This window comes from Garra rufa, chromosome 23, assembly GCF_049309525.1.
Source record: "Garra rufa chromosome 23, GarRuf1.0, whole genome shotgun sequence".
Taxonomy (NCBI): Eukaryota; Metazoa; Chordata; class Actinopteri; order Cypriniformes; family Cyprinidae; genus Garra; species Garra rufa.
This window is the reverse complement of record NC_133383.1, coordinates 17,547,483-17,573,411: the sequence shown is the minus strand read 5'-3', so window position 1 is coordinate 17,573,411 and position 25,929 is coordinate 17,547,483. Positions and strand designations below refer to the sequence as shown.

At 34.4% G+C, this 25,929-nt stretch overlaps 2 protein-coding genes across 6 annotated transcripts in view; one reads left to right on the top strand and one right to left on the bottom strand.

Annotated features, from left to right (window-relative positions):
- Positions 1–4,929, bottom strand: part of ccdc83 (coiled-coil domain containing 83) — a 6,892-nt gene extending 1,963 nt beyond the window's left edge. The window contains exons 1-6 of the mRNA XM_073829027.1: positions 4,877–4,929; positions 4,713–4,797; positions 4,479–4,647; positions 3,556–3,723; positions 3,059–3,150; positions 2,644–2,830 (exon numbers count right to left, since the gene is read on the bottom strand). Of these exons, the coding sequence (XP_073685128.1) occupies positions 2,644–2,830; positions 3,059–3,150; positions 3,556–3,723; positions 4,479–4,647; positions 4,713–4,797; positions 4,877–4,929 (754 nt within the window). The remainder of the gene's footprint in view (positions 1–2,643; positions 2,831–3,058; positions 3,151–3,555; positions 3,724–4,478; positions 4,648–4,712; positions 4,798–4,876) is intronic.
- A 2,020-nt stretch (positions 4,930–6,949) lies between these two features.
- The window catches only part of sytl2a (synaptotagmin-like 2a), a 32,956-nt gene continuing 13,976 nt past the window's right edge, over positions 6,950–25,929 (top strand). For all 5 annotated transcript variants that reach the window (XM_073829420.1, XM_073829419.1, XM_073829418.1 and 2 more), the window contains exons 1-7: positions 6,950–7,043; positions 7,139–7,182; positions 9,605–9,864; positions 10,905–11,053; positions 12,079–12,202; positions 13,562–13,616; positions 13,700–13,793. In XM_073829420.1, coding sequence (XP_073685521.1) covers positions 9,764–9,864; positions 10,905–11,053; positions 12,079–12,202; positions 13,562–13,616; positions 13,700–13,793 — 523 coding nt within the window. In that variant the 5' untranslated portion in view covers positions 6,950–7,043; positions 7,139–7,182; positions 9,605–9,763. The remainder of the gene's footprint in view (positions 7,044–7,138; positions 7,183–9,604; positions 9,865–10,904; positions 11,054–12,078; positions 12,203–13,561; positions 13,617–13,699; positions 13,794–25,929) is intronic.

Below are 25,929 nucleotides of genomic sequence, written 5' to 3'. Positions count from 1 at the left end.
TATAATTTTTTTTTATTAATTTTGTATTTCAGTTTAAAGTAGAGACCTGGCCTATAGAAAACTATTTTTTGAAGTCAGATTGGTGCCATCTGGTGGTGTAGTGAGCATAATTATCAAGCAATATCATATTTTAACCACTAGATGGATGTACTGCTCTCTGTAGAAGGGCTTGTGAATTCTAGTTTTTCAATCATTTGCAAAGTTTTTTGTTTGTTTGATTGGTTTAACTGGTAGTTTGAAGCGCCAGTTTTACTTTATAATACAGTCAAACCTGAACTTTGCATTAGAAAGAGAACCAATGGAAAGCATTTTGTTACCCATTGTTTTAATTCTAACTTAATAAAAATGCAATTCTCTCAAATGATTTTATGATTGTATGCACAAAAAAACTCTATTTTCAGATTTTTGCCGATTTCCCATTCATTTCCTATGGCCGGTCATTTTGACCCGAAGGCCCTGAGTGTGACTATTTTTTTTACGACCACTTAGACTTTTCAAATCCTCTCCCCAATTTTTTTGTGTTCATATACCAAGTACCATAAAAGTCACCAAGTTTCGTACCATTCCGATGAAGCTACGATTTAAAAATATATATATATATTTAAAAAATTCCGGTCAGAAGTGACCGAAGGACCATAGAGGGTTAATTTGTGTTCCAAAGATAAGCAAAGGTCTAACGGGTTTGGAACGACATGAGGGTGAGTAATTAATGACAAAAAAACGAAATGTTTGGGTATTTCACATTTTTTGAAAAACCTCAATCTGGAAAAAAACATGGCAGTACAATTCTCTGGACTCTCTAACCTTTGGGAAGCTATAACGGGGTCGTTTAGAAAAGGGGCCTGTCCAAATTGACCCAAAATCCCATAAAGCCTAAAAGAAAAACTCAAAACTTCACAAAACCTAAGGGGATCGGACCACAGCTGGCGCTATAACAGTCATAGGGTGTGTTCATGCTTGTCATGTTTGGTTCGATTAAAATGAACTCTGGTGTGATTGCTCTGTTAGGGTGTGTTCACACTAGTTCGGTTCGTCTGGTTCATTTGGTCTGGACCAAAAAGGAAAATGATACATTTGGTCCTGGTTCACTTAGCATTCACACTGGCATTTTTAACCTAAAGATACTGAACCTAAAGGCATAGTGATATATTCACAACCTTGTTGGTCGGGTTGAATGACGTATTTTTCATGATGGAACTCACCAAACACTTCAAACAAAAATAAAAGGTGCGTTTGGGTTAGAGCAGCGCTGCGGTCGGCTCAGTGCCGCTTTAAGTTGAATACACCTAATGCCATCTGCTGGACTAAGCACGCTCATTGTTGCGTGTATATGATTTTATTTTCCTCACCTACGAACTCACAAAGATCTCATAAAAGGCACTTTACCTCCTCATTGCTCCACGTTCGCCCTCTGCTAATTTTGTTTTGGATGCACCACTAGTTTCCTTTGTGAAATCATGTCGCATAGCATCGCATTTTGTCATTATTTCCTGTTTTTGGTTCTTTTAGAAGTATTTGGTCCATGTTGCATTCATATTTCATTCAAACCACACCAGCTTGTTTGGAAGCGGACCAAGACCCATCTCGGTCTGTTTGTTTGGTGTGCACCAGGGTTCAGATGAACCGCGCTAACAGAGCAATTGCACCAAAGCAGACCGAGACCTGTTCTTAGTGGTGTCGGTCTGCTTGTTTGGTGCACACCAGGGTTCGGATGGCAGCATTCACACTTACTCTGGTGCGGTTCAACTGAAATATGAATAGAACACAGACTAAATACTTCTGAATGAACCAAAAACAGGAAGTAATGACAAGATGTGACTCTATGCGACATTATTTCATGAAGGGAACAAGCGGTGTATCCAAAAGGTGTATCCAGAAGGCATTAGGTGTATTCGACTTAAAGCGGCGCTTTAAGTCTAACATACTTTTTCCTTTTGTTTGGAGTGTTCAGTGAGTTTCATCGCGAAATATACGTCATTCAAACCGACCAATCCGGTGGTATCAGTATACCTTTCAGGTTCTGTATCTTTAGGATCGCTGTCAAAAATACCAGTGTGAACACTAAGCGGACCTGGACCAAATGTATAATTTTCCTTTTTGGTCCGGACCAAACGAACTGAACTACAAGTGAAAACACCTATAAACCTATATATATATATATATATATATATATATATATATATATATATATATATAATATTTCTAGTAAATTACCTAGATTTGCCAAAAAATAATTTTTAATAATTGATTTAGGTGGGTACAGACTTGCTAAATAATATGTAATGTCTTTTTCCTTATGTGCTTAAATGCCTTAAGCGCTTGAACCCCGGTAATCGCTGCTTGCAGATGTATTTCAAAATGATTACTTTCTAACTAGAAGAAATAATAGACTTAATTTCCTTCACTCAGATATTTCCAAGGGTCCAGCACTAGCCGAACAACTGCCGCTGAGATAAATAAGAATTTCTCCCGGTATTTTAACAAGGCATGCTATGCTTGTCTGTCTCAGTATGTTTACTGTTATGGTGCCATCTATTGGTTATAAATTGTAAATACAAAATAATTCTAAAGCACCATGTGTTCAGTTAAGTCCTTTTATATTTTTAGACTGAACACTGCTATTATTAGGAATGTTTGGATTACCAGATGCTTCCTCAAGACTTATTATCATTATGTTCCTGTCCATATTATGCGTGTCATGGGACCCGAAACTAGTAGATTGTGCAAGAAACTCATTACCTGGGATGAGGGAAACAAGATCCAAGATCTCCTCTTCTAACTTCTGGACAGTGGATTCCAGCTCTGCAACGTTCTCTTTTTTTAGGGGAACCTGATATAGACAATTAGCTGCATTGTATAATCTTTGCATGTATAAAAAAGATGTATGTCAAATAGAACCTAAAACGTGACCATACCAGTTTTTTCATCAAACGGATTCTTTTAATCTCCAATTTACTTTTATTATCAAGGTTTTCATTTGCTCTCTGAAACATAAAGACAGTTTCAGTACCTCAGAACAGACATAACAGTCACAATTCAGACAATGTGTCCACAGTACCTCAAAGGCGAGCTGAATTTCATCCTTTAAACTCTGGGATACCTTTTGCTTGGTTTCAGCGATAGTCACAACCAAAGATCTCTGAAAATATTCTAGGTGTTTTATATTAAATTGTGTTATTACCTGCAAAATGTTATTAATTTTTTTATTTATTAAGTAGTACTGTCCTTAAAAAGCTGTTTCACATAGCAGATGTTTACATATAGTCCATAAGACAAAATATAAACTGAAATTTGTACAAAGTCAGTTTCTTTTTAAATTACTAATTAAAAAAAAAAATATTTGTCCTGTAGGCTGTATGTAAACATCCATTATGTGAAATAGCATATTCAGGGCAGTGATTGATTAAGAAAAGAAGCATTTTAAAAATTATTATTAGCGTTTTCCAAGATTATGGAAAACTTATGACCACTAATGTATAATATAATGTGATGATTAAACATAATGAATATGTGTTCTGACCAGTGTAAAGTAAAAGTAGAAGATAGAAAACACACCTGATATCTCCTGAAAAATCCTTTGTGTTAAGGCAATATCTTTTTCCAGTTTTTCTATCTTTTGCTGGTCATTAATGCTGCCCTCGTTCTTATACTGTAGCCATGCCTCCAGTTCCTCCTGCAGTTCCTTCACTTGCACCTGCAGCTTTGCAAGCTTACAGCGGAGTTCTAAATATTAAAACAATACTGCATTAACCACACACACTCTAAAAAAAAAACTCACTGAGGCACAGCAATATACATTTATGTTACTTACTGAAGATGAATAAAGGTCTTACAGGTTTGGAACAACATAAGGGTAAGTTAATTAATGACAGAATTTTCATTTTTGGGTAAACTATCCCTTTAAGTTAGAGTTAGACATTGATACTAAAATGTATCTGCTTGTTTGTACTCAGTATGTTTTATTAATAACATGTACTAAATTTGGTTTCTTTAATATCGCCTTAGTAACGTTACATGAATCCACTTCTGAAATACAGTCAAGCCCGAAATTATTCATACCCCAGCTTGGACTATTTGGAATGGTATAGAACTTTGGATTTTCTTATAGACTGTGACAGTTTGCAAAGGGTATGAATAATTTTGGACATGCCACTTTTTGTTCAAATGTAAATAAAAGCTGAGAAATATTTTTTCCACAATTATGCCTCGTGTACATCGTCTTATCTTTTGGAAAAAGCCTTTCATTTCCGGTCAAAAAAAAAAACTTGCTGGTTGAATAAAAGTAACTTTAAGTTCATTTGCAAGGGGTATAAATAATTTTGGGCTTGACTATAACTTTAGAAGATGTTTAATATAGTGTATGAGTCCTATGGAGTTGTTTTATATTACAGATTACAACATGAAGGTGAGTAAATGATGATGACGGAGTCATATTTTAACGAACTATTCCCTCAAAACTGTTATTGTCACTCAAGTACCTTCTAGTTCTTCCTCTTGCTTGTCTTTTAGCTCCAGGTTCTCTCGAGTCATGTCCTCCACCTGCTCTTCATCTTCCCGCTGCCTTTGCTCAAGGTTCCTCTCATGCTCCTTCATCTGTTTCTGCAATTCAAGCACATGACCTCTGTGCTCTTCTCTCAGCTGCTCCTGCTGCAGACATGTGTTTGAGTTTAGTCTTCCTCCATCATCTTCACAAACGTAAGGTCGTCACTTACCAGCTTTATCAGTTTTTGCTTTTTATCTACTAGTTGGGATACTTCTTCCTCGAAATCTTGAATCTCTTTCTTTTTAACCTGAATTCTTTTAGAAATAAATATATTAGGTCACAAGAACAGGCAAAGCTGTAAGGACCGACAATAATATTACGCTCCGTACTAACTGGAACTGAATGAAGGCCTCTGACCGAGATGTTGTATCTGATGTGTTGCTCATTATCCCTCACGCCAGGAAATGATCATCTTTAATATGAAAAACAAACAAAAACAACAGCGTTTATTACATTTTTAAAGAGACTGTGTTATAACAATCTGTGGATGAGAAAACAAACAATTAATTTGAGCCTACCTGTGAGCTGCTTTTTCTTTTTAATTATACGTATTTAGTTTTCATTTTACGGATGTGTTTACACGTTGTTAAGGAAACTAACCGCCGCGTTGAAGTCGTTCAGCAGGGGGCGCCAACTTAAGCGCCATTTTTAAAGGGTTATAAAAGAAAATAAATATAAACAGATTAAAAAATAAATTGATTTGCATTCAAGACAATCGAATAGTGGTAAGGTTTAAGGTAAATAATGCATTGGCGAGCTTAATGTTCAACATTCGAGTTACCTCAGGTCAAGCATTTCATATTACCTTATTTACTTTTACTACATTTGGCCAATATACACTACCAGTGAAAAGTTTTTGAACAGTAAGAATTTTAATGGTTTTTTAAAGTCTCTTCTGCTCACCATGCCTGCATTTATTTGATCCAAAGTACAGCAAAAACATAAAAAAAATTGAAATATTTTTACTTTTTAAAATAACTGCTTTCTGTTTTAATATATTTTAAAATGTAAGTTATTGCTGTGATCAAAGCTAAATTTTCAGCATCATTACTCCAGTCTTCAGTGTCACATGATCCTTCAGAAATCATTCTAATATACTGATTTACAGTTCAAGAAACATTTATTATTAAATATTATTATCAATATTTAAAACAGTTAAGTAAAATTGTTCAGTATTATTTAATAAATATAAAGATCCAAAGATCAGCATTTATCTTAAATAAAGTCAGTAGCTATTTTATAAAAAACAATTAAGAAATTATAGAAATTAATACTTTTTTGTTTAGCAAGGATTCTTTAAAATGATCAAAGGTGATGATAAAGATATTTATAATGTTACAAAAGATTTCTATTTTAGATAAATGCTGTTCTTCTGAATTTTATATTCAACAAAGAAACCTGAAAAAAATTCTACTCAGCTGTTTTCAACATAATAATAATAATAATAATAATAATAATAATAATAATAAATGTTTTTTGAGCAGCAAATCAGAATATTAGAATGATTTCTGAATGATCATGTGACACTGAAGACTGGAGTAATGATGCTAAAAATTCAGCTTTGACCACAGCAATAACTTACATTTTAAAATATATTAAAACAGAAAGCAGTTATTTTAAAAAGTAAAAATATTTCAAAATTTTAATGTTTTTGCTGTACTTTGGATCAAATAAATGCAGGCTTGGTGAGCAGAAGAGACATTAAAAAACATTAAAAACCTTACATTTTAAAATGTATTAAAATAGAAAGCAGTCATTTTAAATAGTAAAACTATTTAAAATTTTTACTGTTTTATTGTACTTTGGATCAAATAAATGCAGTCTTGGTGAGCAGAAGATACTTTTCTGAAAAACAGTAAAACAAATTTAACTGGTATAGTGTACATAAAAGCACATTAGACAAATCTATATTTAAAAAAAACAAGTTTTACTACAGATTTTGCTTTGTTTATTTGACATATTTATAACAATATATCAGAATATATCTAAACGAATTATGCATTCTGATATTCTCATGTATCATTACCACTATGCTCGTACTCAGCTTTAAGGCGTATGTGCTGAGGTTCAGGCAGATCTGATGAAATAAACCTACTCACGTTTATTAAACACTCTGATTCACAGGGAGTGGAGAGACCAAATGAAGGTTGTAGGCAGTGACGCTACAGATGATGGCTATTTTTCATTTATGTATATATTTAATAGGTGCCTTATTAAAGGATGCCCAGGATGTTTTGTGCTGTCATCAGAAGTACATTTAATGACATAATGATGAATATGGCACGTGCGCGTGACAGAATTAAAAGTTTATGAGAGTGACAGAGCCTGACCACGCCTTTATGAACGCGCAAAGTGGATGTGTGTCAAAACTAAGTGAACCTCCTACCTAAACAGCATTTCTGAATAGCGTTCGAACCAACAGCATTTTTAGCTCTTACTAGGTGTTCACACACAAGCAGTGTGCAGTTCTTGGAGTGGAGGAGCCCTCACACACCTACTGGTAAACACACGACTCACTGTAAAGCTGGAGATTTAAATATGTTGATTCATATCAGCAAGTGACAAATGGATTATTACACTGCTCTGGTGTTTCAGATGTTACAGTGACGGTCTAGCGGCCACACAAGCAAGGCGTTCAGGTAAACGTTTTGTTTTATCTTAATACTTACTGTTGAACTTAAGACTTGAACTTTGCTTAACGGTTTCTCTGCAGTGAGTTGGAAGTTTTGCTGCATGCTGTGACAGGGATGGGTTCTGTTTCAACAGGCGCTCATTTCATTATGTTGTTTTCATGTCTGGAGTTTTGTGTTTTTTATCTCTGGAGCCACTGCGACTTTTTTCCCTCATTTCCTGTTTCCTTAATCTGTTAGTTCTTGTAAAGCTATTTAGGAAAGAATGCGGAGCATTTATTTACAATCAGATCAAACAGTGATTAGTTACATGACTGCTTCTAGAGGGCTCTGTCTGCAAGACAGAATAAGTTTATTCCATTGTATTTCACAGAAAACTACTAAAACATCACATTTTCAAATACAAAAATGTGACCCTGGACCACAAAATTAGTCATATTTAGGACCGATATATTTGTAGCAAAACCCAACAGTACATTGTATGGGTCAAAATTATATTTTGTTTTCTTTTATGACAAGTAAAGATCATGTTCCATGAACATACTTTGTACATTCCCTACTTTTGATTTTTGATTAGCAATATGCATTGCAAAGAACTTCATTTGGACAACTTTAAAGGCGATTTTCTCAATATTTAGACTTTTTGCACACTCAGATTTCAGATTTTCAAATAATTGTATTTCAGCCAAATATTGCCCTATTCTAACAAACCATACATCAATGGAAAGCTTGTTTATTCATAAATAATTGACCCTTTTGGTTTTATGGTCCAGGGTCACAAATGAACATTGCCTTGGCTTAAGATACGCTACCCTCAAAAAGCAGCAAAGTAACACTAAAATGGCTCAACAAGGTAGCGTGTTCAAAGCTGAATTTTGTTATAGTATGTCATATTTAGTTGTAATTTAATAATGATGGTTTGGCACACCTACTCCAGCATCTAGAATTTAAAAAATCATACTTAAGTCTTACTCTTAGTCACTGAAAAAATCAGATGCTTAAAACCCTGAAAATCGGGTTGTAACACACAATTAAACTCCACATTAGTAATAAGTGAACCCAAACCAGGTGGCAACTCTTTGTTATGGTATATGCCTCAAAGGGATTTGGAAAATGCAAATGGTTAACATGTATTATTCATATTTACTGTGTCTGGATGAAACTAGTTCTCCATTTTGGTAATGGCGTATCACTTGAAAAGTTCTGATTTACAGATCCCGCCTCAGGTTATATTCATCCCACTGATGTTGTCTTGACATGCCTTTCGCAAAACCGCTGGACACTTGAATGCTTTACTGTGTAAATCTGATGTGTACTGAAAATCATTTAGCAGTGTTTTTAGTTTAAAAAGTAAATATTTAAAAACACTGTTACTAAGGAATCTAAAGAATGATACTGTTCTTAATGGAACAATCTGATATGACTTTGTGTGTCTACCATGTAGAGGCATTTTTCATGGAAATGACTCAAGCTAGAAAATGACTCAGGAACAGGTTTCCAAAATAGGAAAGTAACAACGAACTTCCACTCTGACTGGATTGTAGCATAGCTTTATCTAGAAACCCAGATATGACCATGCAAGACATTGGTTGTGTGGTTGGAACTTATTGCTGTTCATTTTACCTTGCTGTTTATTTTTATATATTTAACATTAAATGTAGCCTGATTGCACAGAATTATGCAAGCCAAATTAATCTGACAGGACAGCCAAAAATCTGATTATAGATATGTTATGTCATGTTAAAATATGCAGAATTAATAAAGCTTTTTGTAGACTATTTAAAAGAAATGTTAAATACAGTTTATTCATAAAAGATACTAGCACAATGCAATAAGAAGGAATTTGTCTCTTATTATTGTACAAAGCTCTTTAAGGAAATATTTTGTAAGACATTTTTCTATCATCAGTTATTCTATTTATTAAATTATCTTATCTAGACATGTGGCCATTCCATCCAATAATATCATAATTTCAGTTCTTTGAATGCTTAAGAAATATATCTATTTTTCATGGGTTTCTAAACTGTTTTTTAGAAAAGCAGACTGTTCAGATTGATACCATTTGTGTGCTGCCACCTAATTTGAGTTAAGTGTAATTTGATTTAGGAATAAAAGAGTCTTTGACTGTGCTCTTTGCTCTGAGAAGCAGCCAGTACACATAACTTCTGATAGTCATCTGACAATGCCATGTCACATGTCCAGTGCTGAGCATTTACTGTATGGACCAGAGCTGACATGGAGAAACAATATGTCATTTCAGATGTTTAGGGAAGCGTAGATGATGCTTAAAGCAGAGCCTGGCTCACAGATTCATTGGGAACAAGTAGGATCATGTGATGGTCAGAAGAATGCTTAAGAAAGACAGAGTTCTTTGTGAGCCAGGGCCATGGTTTTTAAATTTGTTGAAACTCCTTTTGTGTGTCTGGTGCAGGTGCTCATCTGACATTCTCCATGATGTGATGGAGTGACTAGAGTGATCAAGGATCAGCCTTCAAGTTACCCACAGTGATGCTCTTGACACCTTCAGCGAACCAGTCAGAAGAGAACTGAGACTCATCTGTTAGCATCACTTACCCTGAAGCCATTCATAATGATTGACCTGAGTTATCTGACAGAGGAAGAGCAAGGGATGATCCTGGCAGTGCTGAAGAGAGATGCAGAGCTTAAGAAGTTAGAGGAACAAAGGATCAAGTGAGTTTAGCGGATAGGTTCCTTGGTGGATGAAGAAACGATATAAATACATCTGCCCTAACCATGTATAATCAGGCGAAACTAGTTAATAAAGCGATAATCCACTTATTGCTCACTATTGCCCATTCACACAGAATGTGGTTTTGCATTTTATATTTCCACTTTTCTGCAAACTGCAAACCAAAAACAGAGACATTTTTCTAAATACCTTCTGTTATGTTTCATAGAAAGTCACACAGGTTTAGAACAACAGGAGGATAAGAAATGATGACAGAATGTTCATTTTTGTGTGAACTATCCCTTTAAACCAATGCAGTTGGTCCCCTTGCTATCGATGCAATGTCTAACATAATTATACTTATTATTTGTCTTCTCCATTTTGTATTTGTTTACTGAATTGGTTAGATTAGCCCTAAAATGGTTTACAGGTAAGATAATAAGTGAGATAATAAATAGTGAAAAAATAATAATAATGCTAAATGCAAAAAATAAAATGCAACTGGCCATACATATGATCATGCATAGTCAGGATGGTAAACTACATAAGCTTATAAAATCAAAAACCATTTATTCCATTAAATTGTTCCATTTTTTGCCATAAATTGATACAGATGCAAACATAAACAGGTTGTATGATGACAAATGTCTGAAAAAAATAAAAGAGGATATAAGATATAAAATATATATGGGTTACAGGTTTGAGATTGTGTTATTTGCCATTTGACGTCCAATATAATAATTAGATCCTGAAAAAAACAAAATTAGTTTCAGTTCTCACAGTTGGACTAGCAGTTTATGGTTTAGACAATGTATGAAATTTGTCCACATGAATGTCACTGCTTAAGCTCAATATGTAATTCTAGAACCTCACAATGTTTTTATTCTATGACCATTTACATGTGTGTGTGTGTGTGTGTGTGTGTGTGTGTGTGTGTGTGTGTGTGTGTGTGTGTGTGTGTGTGTGTGTGTGTGTGTGTGTGTGTGTGTGTGTGTGTGTGTTTGTGTAAAATGTATTTATTTATAAATGTGTTTTTTTTTAGGCAGCTTCGTAAGAGTGAGCCTGACAGAAGCAAGCTAAAGTACTTGACTGGGGAGTGGTTTTATGAGACAAAGAATCACAGACACAGAGACATAATCCATGGCTCTGACATCATCAGAGCATCAATGACACAGAAACCCATGACGATATGTGAGTGTTGCCAGCGTCCAGAATCAGATAGAGAACAGTCTCTGTTTATATCTCCTATGAGTTCCATTGCATGTACCCCGTCTATGATTAGCACCTGAATTCAGTGTTTACATCACCTCTTTTTTTTGCTAGATATCACATATAGTTCAATGTATAGAGGTTTTAATATGTGTACACTACCAGTCAAACGTTTTTGAACAGTAAGATTTGTAATGTTTTTTTAAAGAAGTCTCTTCTGCTCACCAAGCCTGCATTTTTTTTTTACAAAAATATTTTAAAATAACTGTTTTCTGTTTGAATATATTTTAAAATGTAATTTATTCCTGTGACTTCAAAGCTAACTTTTTAGCATCATTACTCCAGTCACATGATCCTTCAGAAATCATTGTAATATTCTGATTTACTGCCCAAAAAAACATTTAGTATTAGTATTATTATGTTGAAAACAGCTTAGTATTTTTTTTCAGGTTTCTTTGATGAATAGAAAGTTTAGAAGATTAGCACTTATCTGAAATAGAAATATTTTGTAACATTATAAATGTAAAGTCAATGTAAAGAATCCTTGCTAAATAAAAGTATTAATTTCTATCATTTCTCTATCAAAAAAATGTATACTGACTCCAAGCTTTTGAATGGTAGTGTATAATGTTACAAGAGCTTTTTATTTCAGATAAATGCTGTTTTGAATATTGATAATAATAATAATACAAAATGTTTCTTGAACAGCAAATCAGCATATTAGAATGATTTCTGAATGATCACATGACACTGAAGACTAAAGTAATGATGCTGAAAATTTAGCCTTGATCACAGAAATAAATTACACTTATTAGTTATTTTAAAAGCAAAAGTATTTCAAAATGTTACTGTTTTTGCTGTACTTTAGATCAAATAAATGCAGACTTGATGAGCAGAAGAGACTTCTTTAAAAACATTAAAAATCATACTGTTCAAAAACTTTTGACTGGTAGCGTACTTGTGACTGTAAATACATATTTGAGCATTACAAATATCTCTTATTGCAGTGGAGCTCTCTCAAAGATGGTCTGACAAACCCGGTTGTGTTTATGGTGAGAAGAAAGACGTGTACATCCCTCCAGCGCTTTTAGGACTAATTGAGGATCCATCCACAGAATCACACAATGAGAGGTAAGCTTTTGGTGTTAAGTACATTTATGATTCGAACATTCCAATACGACATTTCATCTGACTGTCTTTGTCATACTTGTGATGTGAAATCTTGTAGAATGTAGTGTGATTACATGCTTTTATGTAGTTAAGTATTCTGGTTATTATGATACCAGGTACAAAAATGTTAAATGTTGCATAATTAGATGGATGCGTATGTGTACATTTACATATTTTTCATGCCATAGGCAAGATGTTTCAGTGTAAAATAATTAGAAATGCTATAGTTAGCATTAGAAAACTTGAACAATTTAATAATGGCAATTAAAAGTTCCAAAACTCAAAATTGCATTTCTGTTATCAGTACCAAGAAGCCATTGTTATACTTGATTAAAGGAAATTTTGCTGGCTCTGCCTTTTCAACACACCAGCGCTACATCCGGCCATTAGCCTGGCTGGACTGATCATGTTGTCATCAACGTCTAAATTCTGTGGACACTAGCTTTAAAAGCTCTCATATCACAGCTCACGTAGAACAAAATGAAAGGAAATGCAATCACTCTCTACCAGTTTATACATACTTGGAGTAAACCTGTATACTAGGACTAATCTGTAGGGCAAACGTTTCCCATGTGTGGCATGTTTTTCCCAGACATTGGTGAGGGGAATCTGGAGCCAGTAAGCTGCTTCAAGGGTCAGATTTCACGTGCTGCTGTTTTTCCCTCTGTCTGACAGCATGTAATGGCATTATACTGTCACATCGTAGCACGGAGACTTAGTGCTTGCTGAGTCTTGTGACTTTCCAGGGACTTCAGGAACCAGCATCCTAAAGATTTATTAATGATTGCATATATTGATTGTATTATGCGGAACGGTCTCAGTGCTTAATGCAGAGAGCTTTCGGCAGCCTGTTGGTTTTTGTCATGGTGGTGAATCTTGCATTTAATTTATTAGAATTTATTTTTATATGAATCTACAGTCAAACCAAAAAGTATTTAGACACCAGATTAATTTTTTAATTTTTTTTTACTAGTGGGTGCAGGACTCTATAGTTCATTTATGGAAGTGAGAATAGCAAAATAAACTAAACTTTGACATATTATACCCTAAAAATTTTCATACAGTGGACTTCCAGTAAAATTAGGGACTAAAAATTTGATTTGATACTTTGACCTGACCATGTTTTGTTACATACCTTTCTATCAAAGTTATCTGACATTATCAAGATGAATTTGTTTTGACAGTTTAACTCTGATTTCTTGTCATATTTTATTACCATTTTGTAAACTATAGCGAATAAACTGTGATAATGTGAGAAAGGTTGAAAGTGTTTGAATAAATTTTGGTTTGACTCTATATGACCATATCACCTCCATACAGGGTGGATGATGAGTTGCCAAAAGCCCAGCAGGAAAGGCAGAGACCTCAAATCAAGGTACACTACACAAAATCTAGTTACTAAAATCATTTTGCTAAATTTTCAGTTTTCTTCATGATGTATTTTTATTTTTTGTGTAGCCAAGACAGAATCCATTCAATAGTTTGCGACCACAGAGAGATGAAGCCAAACTTATCAATGGAGTAAAGGAGGCTGACCAGACACCTGCTGAGGGTGAGAATTATCTTCTAAATTTATCTTCAAATTGATTTTTATACACCCCATAAAGTATGTTACTCTATAAAAATGGTTCAGTTTATGGTTTAAAAAAGGTGACAAATAGGGCTGGACGATTAATCGAAAAGTAATCGAAACTAAAATTCAGAACTTTTAACCAGTGTTATTTTCCCATGTTGGTTATTTAAATGTATTAATCCTGTCAATACTTTACTCTTGAAAACATACTACCATGTTTGTAGTTGGCGCTATACAGTCAAACCAAAAATTATTCCGACGATTTTTTTTACTAGTGAGTGCAGGACACTGTAGTTAATTTATGTAAGTGAGGATAGCAAAATAAAGTAAACTGTGACATATTATACCCAAAAATGTTTGATACAGTGGACTACCAGTAAAACTGATACAAATTTGGGACCAAAAATTATTCAGACACTTTGACCTCACCATCTTTTGTTACATACCTTTCTATTAAAGTTATCTGACATTATCAAGATGAATTTGTTCTGACACAGTTTACCTCTTGAGTTTTTGTCATATTTTATTACCATTTTATAAACTATAGTGCATAAACTGTGATAATGTAAGAAATGTTGAAGGTGCCTGAATACATTTTGGTTTGCATGTGAGTGGTGTGTTTAACCCTTTAACTGCCCGCTCGACCAAATGGTTGAGCACATTTTGAGTCACTATATTTTATTAAGAGGAGTACCTAACTTAACTTAAGCTGATTGAGCCATCTCTACCATCTGGTTGAGCTATGTTATGCCAAAAAAATCCACTAGATGTCATTATGTCAATCAGCAGTACTTGTGACAACACTTCTTCTCTCATGGATGTCAGAATCAAAGAAATCACTCCTGCCATGTGAACTGTTTTTGGTGAAATTTTGCAAGCTAAGCATATTTTTTTGACATATTACACTGTAGGAGCCCTAACTTTACAAAATTATGTTGCTTGTTGCCAAAAAAAAACTTCAGTATGTTTTCAATAATTTTTCAAAAATGTGCTCAACCAAACGGTTGATTTGTCACTTTATGGTAAAGGTAGAAATGCTAAGCTAATGTTTTCAAATCATCCATTTCTGCAGTCAGAATGGACTATTTGCTGATAAATATAAACTTCTGATCATTCATAGTTATGAATATGACACAGCTATTGTTATTTCCTCATGAATATACTTAGATCATTTCTTAAGTATGTCTTTTTTGCCACTTTTGGATATTTTTTAAGTAAATATAATGAAATCATAGAATTAATGTTTGAAAAACATAATGATCAGTTGCAGATACTTCTTAAATGACAAATACTGGTGTATTAACATTACAATTTTAAGATTGTTGTTTATTTGTTTGTTGTTTTTTTGTTTTGTTTTGTTTTTTACAACAGTTTCTATGGTAAAAGAATGCGCACTCTCACTGTCAAGAGATGTTGCTGAAAAGTTTTACAATCACTAGTTTTTTATATTGTTTGAAGGATTGTTTCTAATGTTGGTTTACACTACACAACATTTCTGGTTTACAAAGAAATGTTCATTTATCTAGAAACAAAAATTCTGTTGCACTGCCACACTTGCCGGCGTGTTTCTTGAAACATAAAAGCCTAAAATGCCATTATATTATTATCTTTTGCTGTTTTTTTATTTTATTATTATTATTACTTATTTATTTATTTTAATGCAGAAGGAATGTAATGTCTTTTGTTTTGTTACTTTTAGTTATTTAAGTTCTTTTTTTTTTTTTGGTATTAAACAGTGAATATGGGTCTAGGCTAAAACAAGACTGAATTTGGGCTGTCAGTGAAAATTTAATAGACGTCTAAACATAGCCCAAGAATAGACTAGACATCAGTTAGACGATTATTGAACGACTACATGTATACGTCTAATAGACAGTGAATATGGGTCTAGGCTAAAACAAAACTGAATTTGGGCTGTCAGTGAAAATTTAATAGACGTCTAAACATAGCCCAAGAATAGACTAGACATCAGTTAGACGACTATTGAACGACTACATGTATACGTCTAATAGACAGTGAATATGGGTCTAGACTAAAACAAGACTGAATTTGGGCTGTCAGTGAAAATTTAATAGATGTCTAACCATAGCCCAAGAGTAGACTAGACATCAGTTAGACCATTATTGAACGACTACATGTATACGTCTAATAGACAGTGAAAATGGGTCTAGGCTAAAACAAGACTGAATTTGGGCTGTCAGTGAAAATTTAATTGACGTCTAACCATAGCCCAAGAATAGACTAGACATCAGTTAGACCATTATTGAACGACTACATTTATACGTCTAATAGACAGTGAATATGGGTCTAGACTAAAACAAGACTGAATTTGGGCTGTCAGTGAAAATTTAATAGACGTCTAAACATAGCCCAAGAATAGACTAGACATCAGTTAGACGATTATTGAACGACTACATGTATACGTCTAATAGACAGTGAATATGGGTCTAGGCTAAAACAAAACTGAATTTGGGCTGTCAGTGAAAATTTAATAGACGTCTAAACATAGCCCAAGAATAGACTAGACATCAGTTAGACGACTATTGAACGACTACATGTATACGTCTAATAGACAGTGAATATGGGTCTAGACTAAAACAAGACTGAATTTGGGCTGTCAGTGAAAATTTAATAGACGTCTAACCATAGCCCAAGAGTAGACTAGACATCAGTTAGACCATTATTGAACGACTACATGTATACGTCTAATAGACAGTGAATATGGGTCTAGGCTAAAACAAGACTGAATTTGGGCTGTCAGTGAAAATTTAATTGACGTCTAACCATAGCCCAAGAATAGACTAGACATCAGTTAGACCATTATTGAACGACTACATTTATACGTCTAATAGACAGTGAATATGGGTCTAGACTAAAACAAAACTGAATATGGGCTGTCAGTGAAAATTGAATAGACATCTAGCCATAACCCAAGAATAGACTAGACATCAGTTAGACCATTATTGAACGACTACATGTATACATCTAATAGACAGTGAATATGGGTGTAGACTAAAACAAGACTGAATTTGGGCTGTCAGTGAATAGACGTCTAACCATAGCCCAAGAATAGACAAGACATCAGTTAGACGACTATTGAACGACTACATGTATACGTCTAATAGACAGTGAATATGGGTCTAGGCTAAAACAAGACTGAATTTGGGCCGTCAATGAAAATGTAATAGACGTCTAACCATAGCCCAAGAATAGACTAGACATCAGTTAGACCACTATTGAAGGACTACATGTATACGTTTAATAGACAGTGAATATGGGTCTAGGCTAAAACAAGACTGAATTTGGGCTGTCAGTGAAAATTTAATAGACGTCTAACCATAGCCCAAGAATAGACTAGACATCAGTTAGACCATTATTGAACGACTACATGTATACGTCTAATAGACAGTGAATATGGGTCTAGGCTAAAACAAGACTGAATTTGGGCTGTCAGTGAAAATTTAATAGACGTCTAACCATAGCCCAAGAATAGACTAGACATCAGTTAGACCATTATTGAACGACTACATGTATACATCTAATAGACAGTGAATATGGGTCTAGGCTAAAACAAGACTGAATTTGGGCTGTCAGTGAAAATTTAATAGACATCTAACCATAGCCCAAGAATAAACTAGACATCAGTTAGACCATTATTGAACGACTACATGTATACGTTTAATAGACAGTGAATGTGGGTCTAGGCTAAAACAAGACTGAATTTGGGCTGTCAGTGAAAATTTAATAGACGTCTAACCATAGCCCAAGAATAGACTAGACATCAGTTAGACCATTATTGAACGACTACATGTATACATCTAATAGACAGTGAATATGGGTCTAGGCTAAAACAAGACTAAATTTGGGCTGTCAGTGAAAATTTAATAGACGTCTAACCATAGCCCAAGAATAAACTAGACATCAGTTAGACCATTATTGAACGACTACATGTATACGTTTAATAGACAGTGAATGTGGGTCTAGACTAAAACAAGACTGAATTTGGGCTGTCAGTGAAAATTTTATAGACGTCTAACCATAGCCCAAGAATAGACTAGACATCAGTTAGACCATTATTGAATGACTACATGTATACGTCTAATAGACAGTGAATATGGGTCTAGACTAAAAAAAGACTGAATTTGGGCTGTCAGTGAAAATTTAATAGACTTCTAACCATAGCCCAAGAATAGACTAGACATCAGTTAGACGACTATTGAACGACTGCATGTATACGTCTAATAGACAGTGAATATGGGTCTAGACTAAAACAAGACTGAATTTGGGCTGTCAGTGAAAATTTAATAGACATCTAACCATAGCCCAAGAGTTGACTAGACATCAGTTAGACCATTATTGAACGACTACATGTATACATCTAATAGACAGTGAATATGGGTCTAGACTAAAACAAGACTGAATTTGGGCTGTCAGTGGAAATTTAATAGACGTCTAACCATAGCCCAAGAATAGACTAGACATCAGTTAGACGACTATTGAATGACTACATGTATACGTCTAATAGACAGTGAATATGGGTCTAGGCTAAAACAAGACTGAATTTGGGCTGTCAGTGAAAATTTAATAGACGTCTAACCATAGCCCAAGAATAGACTAGACATCAGTTAGATGACTATTGAACGACTACATGTATACGTCTAATAGACAGTGAATATGGGTCTAGGCTAAAACAAGACTGAATTTGGGCTGCCAGTGAAAATTTAATAGACGTCTAACCATAGCCCAAGAATAGACTAGACATCAGTTAGACCATTATTGAAGGACTACATGTATACGTCTAATAGACAGTGAATATGGGTCTAGGCTAAAACAAGACTGAATTTGGGCTGTCAGTGAAAATTTAATAGACGTCTAACCATAGCCCAAGAATAGACTAGACATCAGTTAGACCATTATTTAACGACTACATGTATACATCTAATAGACAGTGAATATGGGTCTAGGCTAAAACAAGACTGAATTTGGGCTGTCAGTGAAAATTTAATAGACGTCTAACCATAGCCCAAGAATAAACTAGACATCAGTTAGACCATTATTGAACGACTACATGTATACGTTTAATAGACAGTGAATGTGGGTCTAGACTAAAACAAGACTGAATTTGGGCTGTCAGTGAAAATTTTATAGACGTCTAACCATAGCCCAAGAATAGACTAGACATCAGTTAGACGACTATTGAACGACTACATGTATACGTCTAATAGACAGTGAATATGGGTCTAGGCTAAAACAAGACTGAATTTGGGCCGTCAATGAATAGACGTCTAACCATAGCCCAAGAATAGACTAGACATCAGTTAGACGACTATTGAACGACTACATGTATACGTCTAATAGACAGTGAATATGGGTCTAGGCTAAAACAAGACTGAATTTGGGCCGTCAATGAAAATGTAATAGACGTCTAACCATAGCCCAAGAATAGACTAGACATCAGTTAGACCATTATTGAACGACTACATGTATACGTCTAATAGACAGTGAATATGGGTCTAGGCTAAAACAAGACTGAATTTGGGCCGTCAATGAAAATTTAATAGACGTCTAACCATAGCCCAAGAATAGACTAGACATCAGTTAGACGACTATTGAACGACTACATGTATACGTCTAATAGACAGTGAATATGGGTCTAGGCTAAAACAAGACTGAATTTGGGCCGTCAATGAAAATTTAATAGACGTCTAACCATAGCCCAAGAATAGACTAGACATCAGTTAGACGACTATTGAACGACTACATGTATACGTCTAATAGACAGTGAATATGGGTCTAGGCTAAAACAAGACTGAATTTGGGCTGCCAGTGAAAATTTAATAGACGTCTAACCATAGCCCAAGAATAGACTAGACATCAGTTAGACCATTATTGAAGGACTACATGTATACGTCTAATAGACAGTGAATATGGGTCTAGGCTAAAACAAGACTGAATTTGGGCTGTCAGTGAAAATTTAATAGACGTCTAACCATAGCCCAAGAATAGACTAGACATCAGTTAGACCATTATTGAACGACTACATGTATACATCTAATAGACAGTGAATATGGGTCTAGGCTAAAACAAGACTGAATTTGGGCTGTCAGTGAAAATTTAATAGACGTCTAACCATAGCCCAAGAATAAACTAGACATCAGTTAGACCATTATTGAACGACTACATGTATACGTTTAATAGACAGTGAATGTGGGTCTAGACTAAAACAAGACTGAATTTGGGCTGTCAGTGAAAATTTTATAGACGTCTAACCATAGCCCAAGAATAGACTAGACATCAGTTAGACCATTATTGAATGACTACATGTATACGTCTAATAGACAGTGAATATGGGTCTAGACTAAAAAAAGACTGAATTTGGGCTGTCAGTGAAAATTTAATAGACTTCTAACCATAGCCCAAGAATAGACTAGACATCAGTTAGACGACTATTGAACGACTACATGTATACGTCTAATAGACAGTGAATATGGGTCTAGACTAAAACAAGACTGAATTTGGGCTGTCAGTGAAAATTTAATAGACATCTAACCATAGCCCAAGAGTTGACTAGACATCAGTTAGACCATTATTGAACGACTACATGTATACATCTAATAGACAGTGAATATGGGTCTAGACTAAAACAAGACTGAATTTGGGCTGTCAGTGAAAATTTAATAGACGTCTAACCATAGCCCAAGAATAGACTAGACATCAGTTAGACGACTATTGAACAACTACATATATACGTCTAATAGACAGTGAATATGGGTCTAGACTAAAACAAGACTGAATTTGGGCTGTCAGTGAAAATTGAATAGACGTCTAACCATAGCCCAAGAATAGACTAGACATCAGTTAGACCATTATTGAACGACTACATGTATACATCTAATAGACAGTGAATATGGGTCTAGACTAAAACAAGACTGAATTTGGGCTGTCAGTGAAAATTTAATAGACGTCTAACCATAGCCCAAGAATAGACTAGACATCAGTTAGACGACTATTGAACAACTACATATATACGTCTAATAGACAGTGAATATGGGTCTAGACTAAAACAAGACTGAATTTGGGCTGTCAGTGAAAATTGAATAGACGTCTAACCATAGCCCAAGAATGGACTAGACATCAGTTAGACCATTATTGAACGACTACATGTATACATCTAATAGACAGTGAATATGGGTCTAGACTAAAACAAGACTGAATTTGGGCTGTCAGTGAAAATTTAATAGACGTCTAACCATAGCCCAAGAATAGACTAGACATCAGTTAGACGACTATTGAACAACTACATATATACGTCTAATAGACAGTGAATATGGGTCTAGACTAAAACAAGACTGAATTTGGGCTGTCAGTGAAAATTGAATAGACGTCTAACCATAGCCCAAGAATAGACTAGACATCAGTTAGACCATTATTGAACGACTACATGTATACGTCTAATAGAAACAAGAAAACATAATTTCCGTGATAAAATGAAAACCTGAAATATTTTATGGCATACTTCAATAAATAAAGAAGATTCAATATACAAAAATATTTTTTGGATTATAATTTTAAATAAATTAGTGTTATAGTTCATATTTTCAGATTTTCATAGTATAAGTATGAATTCCAGTACTTTTACCATTAAGTGACATATCAACCGTTTGGTAGAGGTCAATATTTAAAAAATTATGGGATTTATAGAAAAAAAAAAAACATTGAGTGTGGTTATTAGTGACATAAAGAGATAAAAAATGCAAACAAAAATTTTTTCCATTGCCTTTTTCTTGGTGGGCCAGTTAAAGGGTTAAGATGCAGTGTTAAGTTAAAACAATTGAAACTTTTACATGCAGCGCTGCTCATCAATGTTAGTTCCAAAACAGTGGACCAATCAGAAGACCCCAGAGGCGGGGCAAACGTTGCCAGGTTTTGTTTTCAGTATCAGGTTGGCATGGCAACTTTGTATTTGACAGCAACATGGCAGAGTAGTCATTCTGTACTGTTTTTTTTTTTTTTTTTTTAAACCATTCCTGAGTGCTGTGTCTCACAGTAAATAACTGTTCATTATTCGTAATTGAGGTAAAATGTTCAATTAATTGAGATTTTGATTTTAGGTCATATCGTCCAGCCCTAGTGACAAAGATTCAGGCATTACAGGACTTAGCATTTTAATGCAATATGTTTAAAATTTTTTGAAAATTTCACATTTTGTTTACTGATATAATATAATCTTGCAAATTTAACAAATTATATGGTGATTCATACTATTTACTAAACAAAAGTAGTGATAATGATATTCTATTGTGTTGATTATCTTAAAAAAATAACTGTAAATGTACACAACTAATACGTTTACTACAGTGTTATTTTAGTATTATTTATATACTATAATAAGTATTTATTATGTTGAATTAGCTTCTAACTTTATATAATTCCAACTTTCATTTTAATGGTAGTATTTTTAACAACACTGATTTAATTTTTTTTCTGTAGCATTTTCTGTTAAAACTACAGCTGTATACCAGCTCTCAGCTTTTGACAGATGATCTCTGTGACATATGTGACATATGTGACACTGAACCACAACACCAGTCCTAAGTAGCACAGGTATATTTGTAGCTAAATATAGCTAAAAATACATTGTATGGGCCAAAATTATCATTTTTTCTTTTATGACAAAAATCACTAGTATAATAATTAAAGATCATGTTCCATGAAGATATTTTTATAAATTTCCTATTATAAATATATTAAAACTTAATTTTTGATTAGTAATATGCATTGCTAAGAATTATATTTGGATAACTTTAAAGGCGATTTTCTCAATATTTTGATTTTTTTGCACCCTCAGATTACAGATTTTCAAATAAGTGTATCTCAGCCAAATATGTGACCCTGGACCACAAAACCAGTCAATTTTTGAGATATATACATCATATGACAGCTCAATACATAAGCTTTCTATTGATGTATGGTTTGTTAGGATAGGACAATATTTGGCCGAGATACAACTATTTGAAAATCTGGAATCTAAGGGTGCAAAAAAATCAAAATACTGAGAAAATCACCTTTAAAGTTGTCCAAATTAAGTTCTTAGCAATGCATATTACTAATCAAAAATTACATTTTGATAGGTTTACAGTAGGAATTTTACAAAAAATCTTAATGTAACATGATCTTTACTTAATTTCCTAATGATTTTTGACATAAAAGAAAAATCATTAATTTTGACCCATACTATGTATTTTTGGCTATTGCTACAAATATACCCCAGCGACTTAAGACTGGTTTTGTGGTCCAGGGTCACATATTGTCCTATTCTAACAAACCATACATCAATGGAAAGCTTATTTATATGACCGATGACCTTATATCTGATTTTGTGGTCCAGGGTCACATATTTGATTACCACAGATTTTGTGTGATGATTGTATTGTGTTGTAAATGGAGTGGATGTTCTGAAGAACAAAGGGTCAGAACATATTTCTTGCAAGAACAGTAGGTTTGCTTGACTGATCCCCATTGAGAACAGCATGTTTACCTCTTCTGGGCTGTGATGTTGGCTTGACATGATCTGTCCTCTGGGTGTAATAACTAAATGCTGTTTGCATGCATATCTGTTAAACGTTAATTTGATATAATGCAATGCTACATTTGCATTATATGTTGGCAACAAAACTTGTTGGTCTCTGGTCTTTGATTATGAAAGTATCATAAGCTTCTTTTAGGTCATACATCAGTAATCATTTGCACAAGTATAACAATAGAGTAGCTGTGTATATTTCCAGGATTTAACTCTACTCTGCTTGTATTAGTATAGAATAACCAAGCTGACCAAGATATAATGTGTGGCATTTAGTGTTATTAGAGTACATGTGAAAAAGTGCCGTTTCTTGAAATAGTCTGGCCAAAACATTTCCACAGAAAGTTAAACCTGTTGAAGTGGTCTGAGTAATAGGGCTTTATGGAGCTGCCAAACTTTAAGAAGATTACACAGAGAAATATGTCGTTCTAAGTACTTAAGCTGCCACGCATGACCAGTCTGTACCGCAGACATAGATGGTACATTTTTGATGGGCTTTTATTGTGTAGTAAGGGTAATATTATTGTTGTGAGTGCAAAGGTCAATATAAAACTTGTGAATACAACAAAAGTAAAAAAAAAGTGAGTACTGACTGTGACAATTTTGCTGAACTATAGGCCAGTACTTGATATGCAGGGCTCTAGAGTGCGACCAATTTGGTCGCATGTGCGACCTAATTTCTCAATGGTGCGACTAAAAAAAATCAAAGGTTGCACCGGTGCGACCAGCCGTTCGAGGGGGAAAAAAATGAAACTCCGTCACTCTTAAAGTCTCCCTGTTGCTCAACAACAGACACACATTAGACCCATATCGTGGTCTAAAACCAATCAGAGATGAAGGACGGATCCCGCCCCCCCTCTGATTGGCCGTGGTCCAGATATTCCTGTACGTGTGTGTACGTTTGAAAATGCATGTGATGCAGTCAGGCTGTCTCTACATTGACTACGTTTACATGGACACCAGTAATCTAATTAATGACCTTATTCTGAATAAGACAATAATATGATTAAGCTGTTTACATGAGTTGCTTTTAGAATATTCCTTTCATGTTCCCGTTTTACATAGTGCATAGATCGATTAATGACACACATCATTACGTCCACACGCGACGCTATCAGTTTATCTTCGTTACTTTTGGATGTTTCGGTTTTAATTTTACAAAAGCTTGAAGTGGCTCTGGACATATGCAACACATTTTTTAGAATGTGTGAGTTAAAATTTGCCGTGGTCGCATTTGTGCGAGTGCATGCTGTGCTGCTCCAAAGGGTCTGCTCCATACAGCGCGCGTTTCAGAGCCAGTCGACAGTTTTTAGGAGAAAAAAAAAAAAAAAACACTCACAAGCACAGTCACCGAAAGCCAGTTTAGTTTTACTTTTTTTGTTTGTTTTCATTTTGAAAACCCTGTTATCTTTGCCGTTTACCTCACATTACGCTTTGGAGGCTTTATTTTATTTTATTTTTTTAATTAATTATTTTGATTGCTCAGTGTTTGCGCGCCCTGTAATAAATTGTTTAGTCGGCATATAACACAGCATGTGATGGAGTCCATGCCTCGTCTTATTAGTTTTTGTTAATAAATGCTATATAAGCTAGTTTTATTTTATTTTTGTTATGCTGTTTAATTAAAAATAACAAATCCATCTTTTAAGAATTTGTTTAATCTTAAAATTGATAGGTGTAGCCTTATATATGTAAGCAAAACCAAGATCATGAATTCAAAAGTAAAAGTGAAAAGCATCCTAAGACATTCCAATAGCGGAAATCCCGTTCACAAAATTAAAATAAATACTAACAAATAATACTAATGAAAAAGAACGGGTTGAATGTTAAATAGGCCTACGTTACCATAAAACTATAAATTATGATAACAGACAAACTATTTATCAGCAATGAGCATTGATTAGGCCCATGTTGTAGCAAAAAATAAATAAATAAAAATGAAACCAAAGCATATGCATGTGCAACCAACTGAGAGCGTTATGCCGCGTTCCAGACAACCCGTTACCCGTGTTTTTCCAAACTTCTACCCGTGAAAGTGCACTGGGACGGCAGTCAAACCCGTGAACTCGTACTAGATCGACGTACTCCCAGTTACGAGTTCTGAGAAACAACAATAAAGCCTCTAGGGGTGTGGTGTTTATGCAAGTGGCACACGGTGGAAAAATTGAGTTTAGGACAATATAACGTTGCAATCAAATTATTAATACTATAAAAATAATAAATGCTTGGCGTGACTTGCCTGGAACGCTACAAAGTCCTGAGTCGTGGTTTGAAGACGTGATTTACGAGCTCAAAAACCTGCCTGGAACGCAGCATTAGTGTGTATCCTGTCACAAAATGTGGCGAAAAGTCCTACAGAAGGGGAATAGTCTGATTAAAGTGTGTACATGTCTTCCATAATGCGACTAAAATAGGAATACTCCACCTGTCTTAATTCGATTTGTGTTTACTCAGATTATGACTTTAGTCGGATTAAATTAATCAAAAATATCAGTTTACATGGTTGCTTCTTAATCAGAGTATTGACTTAATCGC